This window comes from Pygocentrus nattereri, chromosome 28 (genome assembly GCF_015220715.1).
Source record: "Pygocentrus nattereri isolate fPygNat1 chromosome 28, fPygNat1.pri, whole genome shotgun sequence".
Classification (NCBI taxonomy): domain Eukaryota; kingdom Metazoa; phylum Chordata; class Actinopteri; order Characiformes; family Serrasalmidae; genus Pygocentrus; species Pygocentrus nattereri.
Genome location: NC_051238.1, coordinates 6,297,797 through 6,319,898, shown reverse-complemented (window position 1 = coordinate 6,319,898; position 22,102 = coordinate 6,297,797). Strand labels below are relative to the sequence as shown.

The following is a 22,102-nucleotide window of genomic DNA, read 5'->3' as shown; positions in this document are numbered from 1 at the left end:
GTGATTTTTCAAAATTTCTGAATAATTAAGTTGTTAAGATGTAAACAAAGGCATTCAGAGTGGTTTTAGTTTGAAATGCTCCTAGAGAAACTTTCAGTCAGAACCGTTCACAGTGGTGGTGATAGGAACCAGACGTCCACCTCTAAAAGCTCCCTCGCAGAAAGAGGCAAAACACTCCCCAAAGACAGTGTGCCTTTTCCAGGTGTACTGCTAATTTACACTTATCAACAAACAAAGCAGCCCCATTCATTCAGTTTATTAACATACTGCAGCATCCAGCCACTGAGGTGTGGCCATGCGCTGCATTCCTGGTAAGGAGAGTCTTTTAATGTTCATGTTGCTGTTGTTAATTTGAAATGTATGTATTGTGGTTATATAGTGTTTATTGTGCTCTGTGACCATTGATCAACGGGGCGAAGGGGGGCTGATCTATTGTGCAGCAACAGATGGGTCTGTAACTGTACACCTATATAGTAGAACTGTTATGTAGGTGTTTCTAATAAAGTGACCAGTGAGTGGACATAAAGGTTAGTATTTCTAAAAAAGTGGCCAGTGAGTGGAAGTAAAACGTAAGTGTTTCTAATAAAGTGGCTAGCGAGTGGAAGTACATAGTAGGTGTTTCTAATAAAGTGGCCAATGAGTGGAAGTACAAGGTAGGTGTTTCTAATAAAGTGGCCAGCGAGTGGACATATAGTGTGTTTTTAATAAAGGAGCCAGTGAGTGGAAGCACAAGGTAGATGTTTGTAATAAACCGGCCAGTTAGAAGAAGATCAAAGTAGGTTTTTCTAACAAAGAGGCCAGTAAGTGGAAGTACAAGGTCAGTGTTTCTAATAAAGTGACTGTTGAGATGAAGTACAAGGTAGGTGTTTATATTAAAGTGGCCAGTTAGTGGAAATACACAGTCAGTGTTTCTAATAAAGTGGCCAGTGAGTGCAAGTACACAGTCAGTGTTTCTAATAAAGTGGCCAGTTTGTAGAAGTACAAAGTAGGTGTTTCTAATAAAGTGGCCAGCAAATGGACATATAGTGTATTTTTGATGAAGAGGCCAGTTAGTGGAAGTACAAGGTCAGTGTTTCTAATAAAGTGACTGTTGAGATGAAGTACAAGGTAGGTGTTTATAATAAAGTGGCCAGTTAGTGGAAATACACAGTCAGTGTTTCTAATAAAGTGGCCAGCTAGTGGACAGGTAGATCAAAGTAGGTTTTTCTAACAAAGTGGGCAGCTATTATTTCACGTCTTATGTAATGCACACAGGGAGTAGAGAGACATTAAGAATTCAGACTGACCTGAGAGAAAGGATCAGTTAAAGACCTGTTGGAACTGATTGGCTCTGACATCATTGTTTTAGAGAAATGTGATTGGTCAGTGGGTTCAATGCAGTAACGCACCTGCTGTGAACGTCCAGGTGAGTTGTATCACTGACAGGTGAGCTGTGGAGCCTCGTCCTGCTGAGGACATGCAGGGTGGGGTGGTTTGAAAACATAAGCAGAGGTGGGTGGAACAACCAAGAATCAAGACTTCAGAGTGAAACAGAAGTAAAAGCTCCTTGCAGAACTGCAGGTGAACTTCTTAGTCATTAGCTTGGGAAAATAAGAGTTCGCATCCATCCAAACTGTGTTGAGAGTGAATGAATGGAGTTAGTTACCTGCCCCACCTCCACTGACTCGCAACACCCACGATGCCTACCTGCTCCACCGGCTGATGTCACGGCTGGACTGGTGCTACAGGCTTGGGGACATTTCTCCTACTTAAGCCAAGGAAACTTCCACACCTGCAGCACTGACTGCGCTCACAGTCACCATGGAGTTGTTTCTGAAAGGTAAGTGGAGAGCTGAATGAAGCCTTTGCATTACTGCACCCAGCCTAGCTCAGTTTACTCTCACTGTCCAGCAGACAAGGCTTGGAGGTTAGAAGGATTAATTGCTGATTAAGGCTCTGGAACCCTTTGCTTATAAGTACTGAGTCTGAGGGATTGAATGGGCACCAGGTTACTGTAGGCAGGTGCTCACAAGCTATACATGAAGATCTGTGATGGCTTTAAGGGAAATTCCATTAAATGTTTAAAAGAAGATTCTATACAATTCAGTCGTTGAGATGTAAACAAAGTCATTCAGAGTGGTTTATGTGACATGATTCACTGTAGAGAAACTTAGCAACTCACATTTCATTACAGTAGTGGTGAAAGGAGCCAGATGTCGCAATGTCTACACCACAAATTTAGACATATATTACTATCCAAATAAATTACAGTCCAAATCGTCCAGTAAAGCTACTCGTGCCTTGTGAGGTTTTATATGTGATGGTGGTGGTAAAATTGTGACATCACAAAAAAAAACTTTTTTTTTTTGCTTCACAATGTCCAGCATGTACCTGAACATAATTTCCAAATTGTATCTCAAATCTAGTACAAAACAATATCTCAGCATCAGGCAACTTTTTCTGTGTAGCTTCTGGAGGCATTAAACTCTTCAGACGTCTGGTTCCCATCACCACCACTGTCAACAATTCTAATTGTGTTCATTCTTCCACTTTGAATGACTCGGTACATTTTAACTAGTTAATTGTGTAGAAAAATCGGTGGAATTCTCATTTAAGTCTGATGGAAATGATTATTTTTCATTTCCGTATTGGCATCTGAATGAATACAAAACGCTAGTCAGTCATATTCAGCTACAGAGGCTATAGTCTCTCTCTCTCTCTCTCTCTCTCTCTCTCTCTCTCTCTCTCTCTCTCTCTCTCTCTCTCTCTCTCTCTCTCTCTCTCTCTCTCTCTCTCTCTCTCTCTCTCTCTCTCTCTCTCTCTCTCTCTCTCTCTCTCTCTCTCTCTCTCTCTCTCTCTCTCTCTCTCTCTCTCTCTCTCTCTCTCAGGTATCCCGTCATTTGAGAAGATGGCAGGTGTTTTTTCCTATGAGAGTTCTGAAGTGGACTGGTGTGAGGACAACTATAAACACTCTGAGAACGTTGTGGAGTATTTCAACACGGTAAGGATGAGCACAGCTTTATCTGTCAGTGCTGACTGTTACATCTGCTGGCTGATGACATCAACTGTGAACATGTAGATTGTCCACACCTCCTGATAATTGCGGAAAACCATTCCGTACAGTCATGTGTCAATAAAGCACTGTTTATCTACAACTACTGGAGAATAAAATCAAAATCTGAACCAGCTTTATTCCCAGTTTTTTTCCCATTATGTTAAATTTCAGCAAATAAACAGTAACTGTGCATTAAAATGTGCGTAAGTGTGTTCTCTGTAGGAGACGTGTTCACTTATTTTCATTAAGAAAATCCACAAAACGGCCGGAGGCGCCAAACGTTGTGTCTCTCTCTCTCTCTCTCTCTCTCTCTCTCTCTCTCTCTCTCTCTCTCTCTCTCTCTCTCTCTCTCTCTCTCTCTCACTGACACTTTGCTAATGCGTTCCTCCTCTTTTCTTTCCTTCAGATGAGCAGTTTCGTCTTCTTCGTAGTTGCACCCATAATGCTGTACCTGCTGCACCCGTATGCCAAGGAGCGGAGCCTGGCAGTCCACCTGGTCTGGTTCATGATGATCTTTGTGGGTGAGTCCCGCCCACCCCCTGTGCTCACCTGCACAGTAGCAGTTCTATAACCTACACTTCTCACACCTGAGACCCCTTCATCAGTCGTCCTCGCCCACCCTGACTCTCAGCCTGGGAGCCGAGGCCTGAAGTGACTTCAAGCTGCATTCTCATCTATTAAATATGAAGGTTTGGGTTGGCACGCTGCCAGACGCAGGCATGCCAGCTTTAAAGGAGCCGCTAACTTCATAAATGCTGATGTGTCATAGACCAGGTATGAAAGATGAGCCCAGTTTGCGAAGTGCTAGCAGGCACACAGCGGCTTGGAACTATGTTTTTAGGATCCGTTCAATTCTGGCTTCAGCAATCCTTTTCCGTCAGCAGCAGAAACCAAACGATAACCGTCAAAATACTAAAAACTCACTCAACAAAAAGTCCTTCTAACACTGTCACTTTAAAGAACAGTGACACTGAGTCACTCAAGTCAATTTAAAATATATATTCTCTCTATATGTTGTACAGCACTGTGCAAACGTTTTAGGCATCTAAACAAATTTTTAAACACTTTCCCTCAGCAGTGAGTTTATCACAATATACATTAGAATAAAGTCGTATTCATAATTCAAATAAACAGAAAAACAATAAAAAGTAACAAGAATTTCTTGGATCCATATTTTTCCTTGATACCTTCACAGCTCATATGTCACAGTTACTGTATATGTGCCACAGAGACTCGTTAATATCATCATGAGCGCAATGACGATTGTCCTCTCTCTATCTCTCTATCTCTCTATCTCTCTATCTCTCTATCTCTCTATCTCTCTATCTCTCTATCTCTCTATCTCTCTACACCACACCAGGTCTCTTCTCCCTGTACTTCCATATGACCCTCAGCTTCATGGGGCAGATGCTGGATGAGCTGTCCATCCTGTGGGTGCTGGCCATCGGCTACTCTCTCTGGTTTCCACGCAGACACTTTCCTTCTTTTGTTAAAGACAGGTAACTATGCAACATACGACATTCCTGAGCCCCTCGTAAATTAAGTATACGTTCACCGTCAAACAGCAAACTCGCACGTTGGGGGACCACCCTGTGTTTGCAGCACTCTCCCCCATTCGTGCTGGTTCATTTGGCTTATCAGTTCTTGTCCTTCTGAACTCGCCTGTCAGCTTTGAAATACTGTTATTTGGTCAGTGTTGAAAGGCTCTTTAAGAGAGATAAGTGTGTAGGTGTTTGAGAGTAGAAAGACAAAAGGTACTATAGGTCCTATAGGGCGTTCCCTATAGAACTGCGGTGGAATTTAGCGCCTTGGTACTGTGAACTTAGCTACTGTATTGCTGCACAAACTACCAATTACTACCAGACCAAACTTTTGCTCTTTGAATTCTGTTACTGTCTGTTTTCTTTTGTGCGCCACACTTTTTCCTCATTATTTTAACCTCTTCCTCTCCAGGGTATATTTTGGTGTGTCCTTCTGAATTTACATGACAATCATAAGGCAAATTATTCAGTAACTGTGTGAAATGAATGTAAAATTTAATTAAATTTTTTTTTTTTTGGTAAAATCTCCCCTCAAATTAAGAGAACTTGTGTTTTATGATCTCCACATATCACTATATGCTTACAATTTACTGCTGAAAGCCAAAAATCTCCGACACTCTTTGTGTTATTTTCTAAAAGTGATGTTTCCAGAGCAGATCACTGAAGAGACGCCGTCTGTTTATAGTTTAGAGCCCAGATTTGGGGAAAAACGGGTCGACTTTCAGTAGAAAAACAAACTCTTCTGAGAGAAGAGTTACAGCCTCATACGACGCCCAGCTTCTGAATGGAGCTTATGAAATATGAAAGTTGTGAAGAACATGATGAAGTGCGTTTTGGAACCACTGGTGGTCCAAAGGAGTTGAAGAGGTTAAACCACAAGTATTCTGCAGATACATACTCAGTATATCTAGAACACTTTCCACTTGCACAAAAAGAGGCGACAAAGCCTTGAGGCCTTTTTACACTAAGGCTGAGCTTTACAGACTGAAACAAAAAAGAAAACCCACAGACTTTCCCTGTTTCTGCATAATTAAATCATTAAAATGTAAACAAGTTCATTTAGAGTGGTCTGACGTGAAATGCTCAGTATGAGAGGAATTTACAGAGTCTGAGTTGCTCACTGTGGTGGTGATTAGAACCAGACATCTGACTCATGTAATGCTTCTAAAAGCTCCCTCAGAGAACAGTGTTACATGAAATATGTCCTTTATGAATGCACTGCCTGATGCCTAAAACGTGTTCTGCAAAAATGTTGAGATAAAAGCTTGAACCAAAACAAATTTCTTAAAACCAATCATGACGGGGCTTGCTTGGGCAAAATAGTCCTCAAATGTTTCCATTTTATCATTATCAACATGAAATATACCCATAACATCATGCCTATGAGCATTTTACATATTGACCGATACAAACTGCCTTGCCTCTCAAGCTGAAAAGGTCTGCTGAACATTAATCAGCAAATAGAAAGTTAAAGGATCCTTTAGCAGTGCTTGTAACAGTAGCCTGCTTTATCGTTGAGCATCGTTTTCACCCCACGGTGCGAGAGAAGACCTCCGGGTCTTTCTCAATGAGGCCTCACCAGATACTGCATTAATATTTAAGGGAGGGATGGGAAAGTGTGAAATATTCATGAAGAAATGTGCACCAAAGTCTTAGAGAGACAGCAGGGGTGTTTTAGAAGGCCCTGCAGGCCGGATCCAGCCTTGCTTATTTAGAGAAAGTTTGGCCAGCATCACTTCTGTTTTCGTTAAACACGTCACACAACATAGATCCACTCAATATAAGAGGTGAGCAGCATCAAAACTTTTTCGATACTGATGCCTTATTTTCAGTACCGGTTCTGAAATGATAGTTTGATTCCATCTTTGTAATTACAACATGAAAGCAGGTCTTGCTTAAACCATTAAACCGGAAATGAATGTGGGTATATTTACTAATTACTACGCACTGTAGTATCAAAAAGCACAACACGAACACAAACTGTTTAGACAGCCAATCAGCAGTCTGGAAATTGGAACAAGCATGTGTCTTGGCTCACTGGCACCAAGACTGACTACTTGGACTACTTACTGAAGTTTGGTATCAAATGACAGTTTTTAAAACATGTTTTGTATTAATTCTGTACTGTAAATGCCATTGAGTTTGATATTAATATGTAATATATCTCCGTTATCAGAACAAAACCTTGTATCTCCCAAATGGTAACTTTTACATGAGAAGAAAAAAATCCTTCTTAGCTTTTAATGTAAATCAGTGGAACCAGACTTTTTTTCCAAGTAATTTTGAGCCATTTCTTTTGGTCCATTCATCATGAAATTTACACCCAATGTGAAGGGCAACAGGCACTTTCAAATTATGTCAAAAACCGAAAAATAACAAAAATGAAGATATAGAAGATATGAAGATATACAGCGACATAGATCTGCATGTAGCTCTGACCTTTTCATGTATAGAAATGACTGCACAAACTAAGACGTCGACTGATCGTCAGATTTTGCTGCAACTTTAAACTCTTTAAACATTGTCTGTTGTGCAGTGTATGAGATGTTTCAGGACATTGTGGTCCATAAACATCACCTTACAAATCCTTTAGCATTAAGGTTTATGCTGGAGAGTTAGCCCTTTATTGCTGGAAAATTGCATGAACATTCAACAATTAGTGGTATTAAGTGATTAAAGCAACGGTTTTTGAACAGTTTCCCTAGTTTTGCACTGCAGCCACAAGACCAATGGGCAACAAGTAATGAAAATCGTGTTAGCAGTGTGCTAACCGCAGGCCTAAACCAGCTAACGTTAATTTACACCCTTTTGGTTTCCTGTGATCTACAAAAATGGCAGTAGCACAGCTAAAAACATGAAGTTGAGCCTGAATCTGGCTTCACTCCAGATCATTTTTATGGATTACGGTGTGTTCTACAGCATCAGAGACCACATATTGAAGTTTCTTAGAGATGACTTAACCACTCGACATGGTTTTCAAGCTAGAGTTGATGTAGGTTGTGCGATTAGGACAATGCTAACTGGGGTTTTAAGCCTTCGTGTCTTGCTTAACTACATTGGCCTCATACTTCATACAGCAAACATGTCTTGGCTGACTGACTACACTTGAGAAGTGGGAGAACTGTGTCAATATGATCTTCTGCTTTTTAGCTATTTATTCATGCCTCTGCTGGGTTACGGTTTGTCGTCTGCCATGCTGTTAGCTGTAAGCTAAACCTTTTAGAACAGGAAAACCATAGATTGAGGTGATTTAGCATGAAATGTGCATTAAAGCATTCTTGCTTCAGCTTATGTGAATACATTTCTCTCCTTGTCCCCTGTAGGAGCTCTTTCTCTCGCATGGTGCTGGTCATCACGGTTATAACCACAATGTCCTCATTCGTCAAACCCACAGCCAACGCCTACGCTCTCAACTGCTTTGCCCTGCACATCCTCTACTCTCTGTATTGGGAGCTAAAGAGGTACAGAGCAGCTCTCTCACCTGTTCACGTTTATATTGCTGTTGTTACTTAGGATATCAGGGCACTAATAGCCCACTGATGAAAAAGCTGGCGGCCCACATGCTCTTTGCTCAGCGTTTTCTGGTCGGTCCACTAGTGTTCATGCAGGGCATTAGAGAACTGACAGTCCAACTGACTCGCCTTCCCTTCATTTCTTTAATTTGTTGGCCTAATAATGTAATCCTCAGAGGTGGACAGTACGTAATTACATTTACTTAGTTACTGTACTTAAATACTTTTTTCGTGTATCTGTACTTTACTGTAGTTTTTCTATTCTGGGCGACTTTTTCCTTTCACTCCACTACATTTCAGAGTCTAATATCCGACTTTTTCCTCTTGCATTCTGAGAAATCTGTCGTTCCTTTTGGTTTCTGTGTGTATAAAAACGTAACATGTCAAAATGAAAGAAGCGCAAAGCCAGAGCACCAATCAGGGCCCAGCGGTCACTTTGTTTAGAGCTGGTTTTGACCTGTTGGTCATACCGACCCAGTGCAGCACGCGGTTCAACGTCAGCGCAGCAGCGTAAAACTTTGGGAGAGTCTGTTCAACATAAATGATGAACTAACCTAACTTTGTGTAAATAGAGCACAATATAGAAATATGTCCACATATGCAGTCGAGACTGACGCGGCTTTTTTCTGAATTTCTACAAACACCATTTCATTTTATAGTAAATGAGTTTGGGCTGGTTTATGTTTATGAACAGACGCCTACAGATCAACATAGTAAAGGAGCTCATCTGTGATCCTGAGTTTAAAGCCAGTTTTTATTCAACTTAAACTTGGAACTAAGTTGTAAATAAATCTGAAACTGAAACTTTGCTTGTGTGTAAAAAGTGATTTCAGAGCCACTCGGTTCTCCCTGATGGAAACTGTTTACCTTCAGTGTTTTGTGCTTCTGATCATTTTAATAGACGTCAGCGTCACTAATTAATGACGTTCTATTAAAAGACTGTACAAATGTGTACTTTATCCACCTCTGGGAATCCCATAACTGAACATGCATTTACTCGTATACAATTTTTTGTCCTCTTAAGAATATTTCCTTTCCTTTCAAAGATGCTCTTCAGTAGCGTCCCTGCTCAAAGGATTTTCAGAGGAATTTGAGGGCATGACAGCTGCTGTAAATTCATCAACTCTAAATGACCCCTGCTTTTCTAGCTAAGAGTGGACCAACACTGGCATGTAGTCAGCAGGGTGCTGACTTTATCAAGTCAACACACTGATACATGAAATCTAGCTATCTGAGGAAGTTTTTAGCTTACAGTGGAAAAAATGTAGCAGTGATGCTTGGTAGCATCATTATGAATTGACATTGTATTTTGCATGGGCCCATACACTGCAAAAATGGTATCTTGTCAAGTACAAAATCTTTTGAGATTGTTCTAAGCTTAATGTAGGAATATACATCTTAATTGTAGACATTTTTAACTTGTTTAAAGTCATTTTATTGAGTAAAATTATCTCACTATATTGGCTGATCATTTTACTAGTTTTAAGAAATAAGCTTGAAATCTGCAAATTTATCTGCCAGTATAGTGCAAATTTAATTTAATTTAATTACTTAAAACAAGTGAAAATCGTCCAGAAATGAGCTAGATAATTTTATAATAAGCACACAATGATCTCAAAATGGAAAATATCAGATATATTGACTTGATATAAGATCATTTCACTTGATGAGATGCCTTTTTTTTGTTAATGTATCATGGTTGTGTGGTTGTTTTTTTTTTTTTTTTTTTTTTTTTTTTTTTTTTTTTTTTTTTTTTTTTTGGTATTTTGAGGTATTATGGTATTAGGCATGGTCTGAGCTATTAAATTGTCAAAATATGCTGTCCTCCTCCCTACCACACAGTCCACATGTGGAATCTAGGCTGCAAAAGTGAATCCTTTGTTTCTGCAGCATCTTTTGCACATGTTCAACTATTCAGCCTACATCAATTTAGCCCCGCCCCTTCACACTGAAGTTATAAGGAGTGTTTCAGCCTGGACTGCTTTCTGAACAAGGCACAAAAGGGCAGCCAATCAGAACAGAGATTCTCTACATATCAGTCTTGATGTCACAGTAACGTAAACAGTCTGTTTTAATTGTTGGTCATGAAAAATGAATTATGAATGTTTTTGGTACCCACACAAATGTTAGAAGCAGACCTTAGGGGGGAAAATATAAATATTGACTGTCCAGTCCTGTCTGTCAGCAGTTCCAGTCTTCTTTGTGGTGTTTTGGAGGGCTGACGTTTCTGGTGTGAAATATTGTGAGTTTCTGAGATTATGCATGACTTTGTCTGCTCCCTCCTTTCGCAGCTGTACGCACCAGCGAGTGCTGCGTCTGGCTTGGGCCTCCATTGGCCTGTGGGTGCTGGCCATTTCCTGCTGGATCAGTGACCGCTTCGGCTGCAGCTTCTGGCAAAAGCTCAACTTCTGCTATATGCACGGCATCTGGTAAGAGCCTCTACTGAGATACAGATGGCATCATTTGATCAGTTCGAAATATGGTTCAGTGAGGCTTTTCTTTCGGTCTTATCTAATTGAGATGTTTCAAGTTGTGTAATCAGACACTCCAGCTGTACAACAAACCCAAAAGATTATACAGCTGAAATCAAATGTCTGGGTGCTACTGGTCACATTACATGCTTGTTATTGTTCTATGTGGGATATTATTTACAGTGAACACACTTCTACGCATTTTATTAGATAGATAGATAGATAGATAGATAGATAGATAGATAGATAGATAGATAGATAGATAGATAGATAGATAGATAGATAACAAACATCACCCATCCAAATCATTGAATTCAGGTGTATAAAGCCGAGCCCCTAGGCCTGCAGACTGCTTCTACAGACATTAGTGAAAGAATGGGTCGCTCTCAGGAGCTCAGTGAATTCCAGCGTGGTACCGTGATCGGACGCCACCTGTGCAGCAAGTCCAGTCGTGAAATTTCCTCAGTATTAAATATTCCAGTCAATTGTCAGAGGAATTGTAACAAAGTGGAAGCGATTGGGAACGACAGCAACTCAGCCACGAAGTGGTCGGCTACGTAAAATGACAGAGCGGGGTCAGCGGATGCTGAGGGGCATAGTGCGCAGAGGTCACCAACTTTCTGCAGAGTCAATCACTACAGAGCTCCAAACTTCATGTAGCCTTCAGATCAGCTCAAGAACAGCGTAGAGAGCTTCATGGAATGGGTTTCCATCGCCGAGCAGCTGCATCCAAGCCTTACATCACCAAGCGCAGTGCAAAGCGTGGAATGCAGTGGTGTAAAGCGCCACCACTGGACTCTAGAGCAGTGGAGACGTGTTCTCTGGAGTGACCAATCACGCTTCTCCATCTGGAAATCTGATGGACGAGTCTGGGTTTGACGGTTGCCAGGAGACGGTACTTGTCTCACTGCATTGTGCCAAGTGTAAAGTTTGGTGGAGGGGGGATCATGGTGTGGGGTTTATTTTTCAGGAGTTGGGCTCGGCCACTTAGTTCCAGTGAAAGGAACTCTTAATGCTTCAGCACCAAGAGATTTTGGACAATTTCATGCTCCCAACTTTGTGGGAACAGTCTGAGGACGGCCCCTTCCTGTTCCAACATGACTGCGCACCAGTGCACAAAGCAGGTCCATAAAGACACGGATGAGCGAGTTTGGTGTGGAAGAACTCAACTGGCCTGCACAGAGTCCTGACCTCAACCCAACAGAACACCTTTGGGATGAATTAGAGCGGAGACTGTGAGCCAGGCCTTCTTGTCCAACATCAGTGTCTGACCTTACAAAAGCACTTCTGGAAGAACGGTCAAAAATTCCTGTAAACACAGTCCTAACCCTTGTGGAAAGCCTTCCCAGAAGAGCTGAAGCTGTTATAGCTGCAAAGGGTGGGCCGACATCATATTAAACCCTATGGATTAAGAATGGGATGTCACTCAAGTTCATATGTGTGTGAAGGCAGATAACTGAATACTTTTGGAAAGTGTGTGTGTGTGTGTATGTATGTATGTGTGTGTGTGTGTGTGTGTGTGTGTATATATATATATATATATATATATATATATATATATATATATATATATATATATATATATATATATATATATATATATATATATATATATATATTACAACCTCATCTCTATTTTTGTTGTTTTTCAGTTTTTGACGTAATCTGAAAATGCCTGTTCTTTACATTGTGTGTAAATTTCCTTATGAATGGACTAAGAGATGAGCCAAAATGACTTGGAAAAAATTCTGGTTCCATTGACTTACATTAAAAGTAGAGTAGTTTTTTCCTTCTCCTGTACAGTTACCATTTTGGAGATATTGGGTTTTGTTCTGACAGCAGTGATATATATTTATTATTACATGATATTACACGACTGGGTATAAAAACCTGTTTTTTCTTGCATAAACGGTCTTTTTCACTCTGGCACCACTCAGATTACAAGCCTTATTGCTCAGATCTCATCATCTAACATTTTACTGTTAACATTTAATGCATGTAAGTGATTCAGTTGTTAATGTGAGCACTGCTGTGGGACCCATCTGTACTCCATCATCATGTTAATGAGCCACTCCTGACCTGCCACCCACACTAGATCATGACCACAGAGATACTCAGTGACCACTTTATTAGGTATAACAACCTTGCATCAGTCAGTGCCCATTTCATCAGCGTCACTTACCATATAGAGGCACGTTGCAGTTCTACAACTACAGACTGTAGTCTGATTGTTTCTCTACATAATTTATAACCCAGCCCCCTCTGCTTCTACCCCTTTACCTGTTCATCAGTGCTTGGGACCCCACAGGACAGATTCAGTTCAAATGTCTTTGTATGGCATGTTTTGCAGCAGACCTTGTAACAAAGCACCTTCATAGAAATCCGGGTCCAAGCACCAACTGAGCGAACCAATGGAAAGAAAAACTCCTTAAGAGGATGAAACTTTGAGAGGTTGAGATGTGACTTTACATCTCAGCAATTTAATAAGGCATACATTTTTTAAAATCTGTGGAATTCCCCTTTAAATGGCACTCCAGCCCTGTTTAATGATTGTTAAATTTCCCCTTTTCCTGACCTGTTTCTCTCTTTCTTCTATGCAGGCACATCCTGATCGTGGTTGCCACGGCCTACGGCAGCACTCTGATCGCTTACCTGGACGCCAGCCTGGAGATTCCTTACTCACTTCCTGACCTGCAGTACTGGCCTCGGGACAACTGGGCCCTGGGCCTGCCCTACATCGTCCTCAAGGGCAACGCCAAGACCCAGAAACGATGCTAGTGAAGAAGAGGATGAAGGGATAAAATGACTTAAAGGAAGGGCTTAGTAATGAGCTGTTTAGTTGGATCAGGTGTGAAATCACTAAAATATGCCTAGCAGTGGGTTTACGGTTAAGCAGGATTTCTCAGTAAGCTGGATCATTTAAAGGGCCCTTATCATGGAAAAACAAATTTCCTTCACTTTTTCAAATAAAGGAGTGTGAAGTAATATCAGGTAATATGTAACACTGATAAAATTCCAAGTCCATTGCAAAAACAGTCCATTATGAAATATAAGCAGTGCTTTTTTTTCATAAGAGGCACAATGCAAGGCAGCCAAATGGAACAGAGCTTATTTACATACATCAGTCCTAAAGGCACAGTAACAAAAACAGGCTGGTTCTTCTAAGGGGCTTGAAGTGAGGCTGGAAAATGGTGGTGTTAAAATACGTTATGACTCTTGGTACATAAAGCCACACAAGTGGACTTCAAATAAAATAAAACCTAAAATATGTGTGAAACATGGGCCCTTTAAATCTAAAGTGAGGATCACCCAATAGGAATGGTCCTTGCCACTTCTCCTATCGTGCAGGCACGATGTTGGGCTTAAGTCATCTGGCTTACTCTGAAATTCTGCTTCGTGCAATGGCCCCTAGTTCAAGGGTCCTGTCTCTCAATGCAATTGGAACTTAGATGGGGTTCCTGGTAAGTTTAAGCTTTATGAATACTGACAAATGTAACTGCAGTTAATTCATTACTTTTACACAACTTTTTCTCTTAAGCCAGGTTTATTTAGGATACTCAAGCTGTGATGAATCCTCATGCGAATGAACATGAAAGCATGACGTTTATGGCGAACAGCCAGTGGCGGGGAAACATGAGGAGGGATTGAGTGGCTTATGTCAAAGATGAAAAAAGAAAACCATTCATTCATTCATCCATCCATCCATTTTCTAAGCTGCTTCTCCCTCAGGGTCGCGGGGGGTGCTGGAGCATATCCCAGCGGTCATTGGGCAGAAGGCAGGATACACCCTGGACAGGTCGCCAGTCCATCACAGCTATTTAAATAACTATTTAAACATGTAAAAAAAATGCTGTTTCCATGGCCACTGTATTGATGCTTATTGGGGTGATAATGGTTTATCATGTTGGGCCCTGACTAGTCAGAAGTTGACTCTGGTTGGTCCATGAGATGTTTACGATCTGAAATGATCTTGAAATGCAGGTTAGTCATGCAGTATAAGTTGTGATGTATCCCAGAAAAAGTGTTTCACTGCTGCTAGGCAGACTAAGTCAGACTAAGGTTATAGTTAGCTGGCTAAGCAAGAAACCCTGCCTCGTGAGACAGACCCCTGAATGACTCTGATGTTTTATTTTTGTTTTTTTTTTTTTGCTGCATCTGTTTGATATTGATGCTACTCAATCCTGAAACACTTGATGTTTACAATATACTCACTAATATCAGTTTTAGCACTAGATAGAAAGATTGTGTGTGTCTGTATGTCTATAACACTCATTACAGTGAATGGGTGACCTGTATAGTCTGACCATGTGTGTGCTAATAAGGATTTGCACTGTTATTCCACTTTTGAATGTACATGTAATACCATTCTGTATTTTAACAGACAAAATTAAAGGAGACTTGCACATTTTTCAACATTTCTGCCTAATTCTGTGTTTAAGATGCAGACAAAGGCCTTCATTTACCAACCGTTCTGAAGAAGAACTTTCTTCTTAAAACTTATGCAGTCTTATGCAGTTTTTATGAAGATTCTCACATTCACCAATGTATCCTTACATGGGATTTGTTCTCTAGCCTCTAAAAAGGGAATCTACACACTCTCAAGGGCACAAAGGTGCGAACAATTCTCCGTTTTAAGAACGCGTCACGGCTCTGACGTAAACTTTTTCTTAGGACTTTACTCAAGAACAAATTTAACAAAAAACGGGAAGATACTGGAGAATGAGGCTCGAAGTCGGTCATGGTGATAGAAACCAGGGATCACAATGTCTAAAACACAAATGTAGTCCTTTTATTTATACACACACATTTTCTAAACTGATTCTCCCTCAGCATCGCCAGGGGTGGTGGTAGGGTAGCTGGAGCATCCCATCCCAGTTGTCATCAGACTAAAGGCAGGATACACCCTGGACAGGTCACCAGTCCAACGCAGGGCAGACAGACAGTCAGTCAGGGCAAACCTAGGGGCAATTTAGCACATCCAATCGGCCTGGCTGCATGTCTTTGGACTGTGGGAGGAAACCAGAGAACCTGGAGAAAACCTACACAGACACGTGGAGAACATGCAAACATGCACACAGAGAGGACCCTGGTTGCCCGGCTGGGGAATCGAACCCAGGTCCTTCTTGCTGTGAGGCGACAGCGCTGCCCACTCATTTTATTTAGCACCCGAAAGAACCAGTGAACCTACAGAGTTTTAGGTGTAACATTGATGCTAAAATAGTGCTAATTCTGAAAGAAAGTCAAAAGAAAAGGTTGTGTCGAGACTATCGTGAAACAATGTCTCAGGCATCAGGCAGTGCATTCATAATTGCTTCATGCAACCACTTCCTGCGAGGAAGCTTTTAGAGGCGTCTTTATATGTCTGGTTCCTATCACTACCACTGTGAACAATTCTGGTTTAGCAAGTTTCTCAGCAACAGTGCAATTCACATCAAACCACTTTGAGGGAGCTGAGCCATCTAATTAGTTTCAGCCTCACTTTTGGAGCTGGAGGGTTTTAATTCCAGGGTTTGCCAACATAAGCTCGCATTTCCATTTTTGTCATTTTTGTGGGCAAGCATCCCACACTATACCAATAAGACTCCTTAGGCAAGACTCCTAACACCACCTTGGCCTCCCTGTGTAAAATAATCCAATTGTAAGTCGCTCTGGATAAAAGTGTTTGTCAAATGCCGTAAAGTTAAAGGGAGATTCTTTACAGTGATGACTGGAACTGGGGTCATGATATCTAGCCATTCTGTCTACTGTCCCAAATTTAACCATTTTACACTTTTTCATGTGATGTTATTTGCAATGTTGATGATGTTAAAATAGTGTGTAGCTATTTTGCCTTAGCCCGCTGAAAACACACATAGAAACCATTAAACGTTTATGTTGGTTCCTAACAGTTTTGTAATGTGTTTCGGCTTTTTTAAGGGGTTGATATCACAGTGTAAAGGATTATAATGGTTTAACAGGTGGCATTTTATGTTTCCTAATGGGATCTAAAGGTGTTCTACAGCAAACTAGGGGCCTTTGCTGGAAATCATTGATTTGATTCCCATTAGAAAGCAAAACGGCTTTAATCCTAATTTTTATATAGTAATATAGTCCTAATAGTCCCTTTTCAACAGGGCACATTGTCCTACGTGCAACCTAGCTGTCTTAGACGAGCTTTAAAAATGCAATTTAGACCAAACCTTCATCTCCAAACCATGAGAAAACAATATATATGGCATCAGGCAACATATCTCTGCACCATATTTATCCATTTCCTGTAATAACTTTCTGTGAGGAAGCGTTCAGGGGCATTAAACTCTTCAGACGTCTGGTTCCTATCACCATCACTGTGAACAGATCTCTGAAAGATTCTCCGGAACAAAGCATTTCATTCCAAACCACTCCGAATGACCCTGTTTACATCTTACCTATTCATTTTTACAGAAATTTTGAAAAATTGTTACAATTCAACTTTAAAGTAATATTAGACAATATACTGTCTAACCGTTTTGATCTAACAGCACCACCCAGTGTGGATCTGTGGAACAGCAGCTGGATATTTATTTGCATGCTTAGGCAAGTTTCTGCCTAATGTGATCACATTATTATTTTAAACTAGCTTTTCAATTTTTATTTTAATTCTTATCTTCCCCGCATTCCTATTTCATCTATTAGATATGAGGTACAAACTGGTCTTAATGAATAAGGCTGATACTCTGACATTGTTTACTTGCTCTTTTTTTTCGCCTCTGATCATATAGAGCATTATTCATCAAGACAGATCATTTAAAAGATAAGAACTGCAGTCTTCCACCAAAATGTAGTGACTTTTGCCCCGCCTCTAAATGTCTTCTGATTTTTAGTGACATCACCATGCACCTGAAGGCGGGGAAATGGTTAGGTTCACTCTGTTTTCACTTACAGTATGTTAGCACCCCTATGGGATTCTAGTAGTATGTTAGCATTAAGCTAATGGCTGTGCACATTGTCCTTGGATCCATTCTAGAATAAACCAAGACATTTAAATCTTGTAATTGCGTCCATGTTTTATTTGAGTTTTGTAACCGACATTAACATTTACACCCTTCCTGCTCCAACATGACTGCGCACCAGTGCACAAAGCAGGTCCATAAAGACACGGATGAGCCAGTTTGTTGTGGAAGAACTTGACTGGCCTGCACAGAGTCCTGACCTCAACCTGACAGAACACCTTTGGGATGAATTAGAGTGGAGACTGTGAGCCAGGCCTTCTCGTCCAACATCAGCGTCTGACCTCACAAATGTGCTTCTGGAAGAACGGTCAGAAATTCCCATAAACACACTCCTAACCCTTGTGGAAAGCCTTCCCAGAAGAGCTGAAGCTGTTATAGCTGCAAAGGGTGAGCCGACATCATATTAAACCCTGTGGATTAAGAATGGGATGTCACTCAAGTTCATATGCGTGTGAAGTGTAACAGGAGCATTTACTTGTCATCTCAAAATAACAATCCATTATAACTACCTCATGGCCTTTCTGGACTTATGGTTTTCATCACTGGCAGTTTTTTCAAGGAAAGATAGTGAGAGAAAGTGAGGATGTATCTGTGATACAGAAATTGTTACGTCCTTAATCAGTATAGGCAGTTGTATAACTTAATGCCAGACATGTGACAGGCATGCTGGGAATAAGACAGTTATTAAACACAGCAGTGGGAATCAAACCAGCATGAGGTGTGTGTGTGTGGGAGAGAGAGAGAGAGAGAGAGAGAGAGAGAGAGAGAGAGAGAGAGAGAGAGAGAAAGAGCGCCAAAACAACCCTCCCTCTCCTCCTGTCACTCCGAGGAGGTCTGCTAATCACACGCCATATTTCACATGGAGAATGCACACACATAAACACCGTTCACACAGACTCCAGCAGTGACACAAACCTCAGAGACGTCCTCCTTGAACCTGCTGCTACAGTCCTGGCAGTCTGCAGGGAGCAGGCCGAGGGCCTAAGCGGATTTCTCGCCTGTGAGACTCTATGCATTGTGTGCATTCAGACAGCTTTGATTTCGGTGCCAGGGGTCAGAGTTTGGGTCCAGTTCTCCATCTGTTACAGCCTAAAGCCGACTGTGGCTCCACTAATTTTACACCCATCTAACAACACGCATTTTAATAACAATAGCAGCCTACAGCTAACACTGAACAACACGCTTCATTTTTCTCTTTAGAACAAACCTGTTTTAACCACTACAGTTAAACCATTATAATGAATTACACACTAATGCTATATGCTACATGGCTTCTATATGCAAATCTGAGGTGGAAATATGCACCTGGTGTATGTTAAATAACAAAAACAAAAGAGCCTGAATACTTGTTTCCCCATATACGCCCCCCCCCCCCACTTAATCAGGAAGATAATGCTAACACATACAGAGAAGAAACAATGCACAGCTACTGTTTGTTTTCAGAATTTTAAATGTTGGATAAAAAATAAGCATAAAATGTATATAATATAATAAAATGTATGCAATATAATAAACTCAGCAAATATAGAAAGAGTGCACTAAAATTTGCAAAAATGCAACCAACTCCTAAGACTAAACTTCATAGGTGTGGAAAACTATCCCTACAGATTTTCTTAAAAACTGAAAGCACGTGTTCCGAAAAGAATTGAATGAAACTGTAATAAAAAAACGTATATTATCTTTAGTTAAATAATTCAATTTCAAGGCAGATAACATGTCAAACATTTTGACAATCTGTATATCGTTATAACATCAAAAATCAAATGCAAAGTCCTGTCATGAAACATCATTCTTATTTCCTTACTCATAAGACCTATTCAGTATCACTGCACATCAGACATTACACGATGTGAACATGCAGCGATACGAATACAGCAAAAGTTACAGAACTACAGAACAGGCCTGTGTCTCTGATCCCACAGCAGTCGCCAACCGTGGGAAGTCCCGCCTCTCCACCTCTGCGCCAATGCGATTGGTCAAGCCGCAGACGGGTTTCCCTCTCGCCGCTCTCTGATTGGCCGAGCGCGCTGTCCGTCTCGGTTTCGTGCCAGCCGCTCTGGAAGGGGAGGGGCGGCGCCGGGTTTCCGCTTCTCGGCCGAAACTGCCACACAATGAGCGGCGGGGCAGGTCCGAAACAAACTCGCCGGTAAACGGACGGAGCGCCGCCGGGGACCCGAGCAGCATGGAGGACCAGGTACCACCGACCCAGTCACATTTTCTCCCCGTCTAGTCACCTCCGAGCAGGCCGCGGCTCTGCGGCTCAGTGTAACCACGTCGGCATTCCGGAGAGCTAACGCTCATGCTAATGCTAACGCTCCGCACATTAACGTTACACAAAGGAGCGGGGATTAGTTTTGTTTTTGTTTATTTATTTAACCCGCTCTGGTCCAGCCTCCTAAACGGACAGAGCCGCGGACATTTCGCAGCACGGTAGCAGCCGTAGCCTTTATATGTTCACGTTATGTTACGAAGCTGAAGTCAGCTTATTCGGCAGCTTCTTGTTCGAATTTTCCCGTTCCACCTTAAATGGTGCAGCAGTTACATTCTGCACCATTTAAGGTGGAACGGGAACATTCGAGTGGGAAGCCAACTTCAGCCTCGTCGTTGTGTTCGTGTGGTGTTTATGTTTCGGCCGCCGTAACGGACAAACGGCGTAACGGACAAACGCCAAGCCGTGCAGGGTTTGTTGACCAGGCGTGCACGAGCGGTTGTAAAGGCGCCGATTTGAGGGGTTGCACGCGCAGGTCTGCGAGCGGAGAGGGGAGGGGGGGAGAGGGGTGGGGGTCCTAAGCAGGAATCCGTCTCCATACAAGGCAATTAAATGGCTTATTATTTTTTTTATTTTTTTGCAACACGAATAACAAGAGACCGAAGTCAGAAACGCATCAGAGCCGAGTAATCAGGGCGAATGCCTCTTATCCGCTTCTGTGTGGAACCGCTGCGTGCAGAGGTGGCGCGATATCACCCTTTTCCTCCCGATATCGATATTGAAACCGTAAAGGGCAATCCCACCAATTTTTTAAAAATTCTAAACAATTCAGTTCCTTAGATGTAAACAAAGGCGTCCTGAGTGGACTGATGTTAAATGGTTCATAGCTGAGAAACTTTATCTGCAGGCCCTGATTCCTTTACAGTGATGATGATGGGAACCAGGGGTCACAATGTCTCCAACACACATTTACCGGTGAACCTACAGCGTCTTCAGAGTGAACGTGTGTAATATAGTAATACATCTGGAAAAGATGTCGTCTTTTTGGAGTGTTTTCCCTCCTTCTGTGAGGAGCTTTTAGAGGTGGACGTCTGGTTCCTATCACCACCACTGTGAACGGCTCTGACTGAGAGTTTCCAGAACCACCACATGTCTTCTGACATTTTACATGTAATGTTGATGATGGTAAAATAATCATAAAAATAGGGTTTCTTTGGGGTCTGCTTTGCTTGACAGTGCCCTGCGTGTACCCCTCCACCATGAATGGATTAAAATCAGTTTTAGGCCAAAATTGCATCACAAAACGGTCATAAAACAATGTCTCAGACATCATTAAACACTTCAGACGCCTGGTTCCTATCACCTGTGACTCTAAGTTTCTCTAGAGTGGAACATTTCACACCAAATCACTCTGAGTGACTTCGTTTACATCCTAATTTTTTAATTATGCAGAATTTTTTTAAAAATTCAAAGTTTCCCTTTGAACATCGTCCGATATTGATATCTGTTCTTGAAAAACTGCTAAGCGTTAAAATGAGCTGTTTTTTAAAATCGCTTAGGTCAGTAATGTGAAAGTAGCCCTACTTGGACAGGATTAGATTTCCATGGGGTCTTGGGGTAATTTCCTCTTTTGCAGGTGCTTCTCTGTGATTTTATTTCCATCTGGATCAGCCATGTCAGTGTTTTTCTCCCTCCTTCTCTGAGAGAATTACCTGCTGTTTGTCACCAAACTTAGCATTCGTCTGAAAAACGTAGTTCCGTCCGGAGAGATCGCAGATCTGTGATTTTGGTGGATTTTACAGGCAGACGTTGCATTGTGTTGGATAGTGTGTTTTTTTTTTTTTAAACTGCTTCTATTCGTCATATTTAGTCTTGTAGTGCACGTATCCACATCAAACACATTCCCAGTCATGAAACTCTCTGATCTATTTACTTGATCCTTGTGGTAGAACGTAATCAATTATGATGCATCATGTATGTGTAAAGCACTTCATATTCACACACACTGTTAAAAAAGATTATTCTTCAAGGGCTCTTAAGTAAAGTTAATGGTTCTATATAGAACCATGAACCCTCAAGGAACCATTTACATGGTGAAATGGTTCTTTAGATTGACAGTGTTCTATATGGTTCTATATTGCTCCCAAAAGGCAGCACAGTGGCTGTCGCCTCACAGCGAGGAGGGCCTGGGTTTGATTCCCCTGCCAGGTGACCGGGGGCCTCTCTGTGTAGAGTTTGCATGTTCTCCCCGTGTCTGCGTGGGTTTCTTCCGGGTTCTCCGGTTTCCTCCCACAGGCTAATGACATGCAGTCAGGCCAATTGGACGTGCTAAATTGCCCCTGGGTGTGAGTGACTGTCTGTGTC

General features: G+C 41.5%; 2 protein-coding genes across 5 annotated transcripts in view; both read left to right on the top strand.

Moving 5' to 3' along the window:
* The first annotated feature begins 1,473 nt into the window (after positions 1-1,473).
* On the top strand, positions 1,474-13,560 carry acer1 (alkaline ceramidase 1). The gene is made up of 7 exons (XM_037535937.1): positions 1,474-1,819; positions 2,868-2,980; positions 3,441-3,555; positions 4,395-4,533; positions 7,899-8,036; positions 10,379-10,516; positions 13,159-13,560. The coding sequence occupies exons 1-7, from the start codon at positions 1,801-1,803 to the stop codon at positions 13,334-13,336; spliced, it is 840 nt and encodes a 279-aa protein (XP_037391834.1). The 5' UTR covers positions 1,474-1,800; the 3' UTR covers positions 13,337-13,560.
* Positions 13,561-19,533: 5,973 nt separating this feature from the next.
* mllt1a (MLLT1 super elongation complex subunit a) overlaps positions 19,534-22,102 on the top strand; it is a 33,281-nt gene continuing 30,712 nt past the window's right edge. The window contains exon 1 of one of the 4 annotated variants that reach the window (XM_017686459.2): positions 19,534-19,723. In XM_017686459.2, coding sequence (XP_017541948.1) covers positions 19,712-19,723 — 12 coding nt within the window. In that variant the 5' untranslated portion in view covers positions 19,534-19,711. The remainder of the gene's footprint in view (positions 19,724-22,102) is intronic. The other 3 variants (XM_017686461.2, XM_017686458.2, XM_017686460.2) reach the window with 3 other exon arrangements.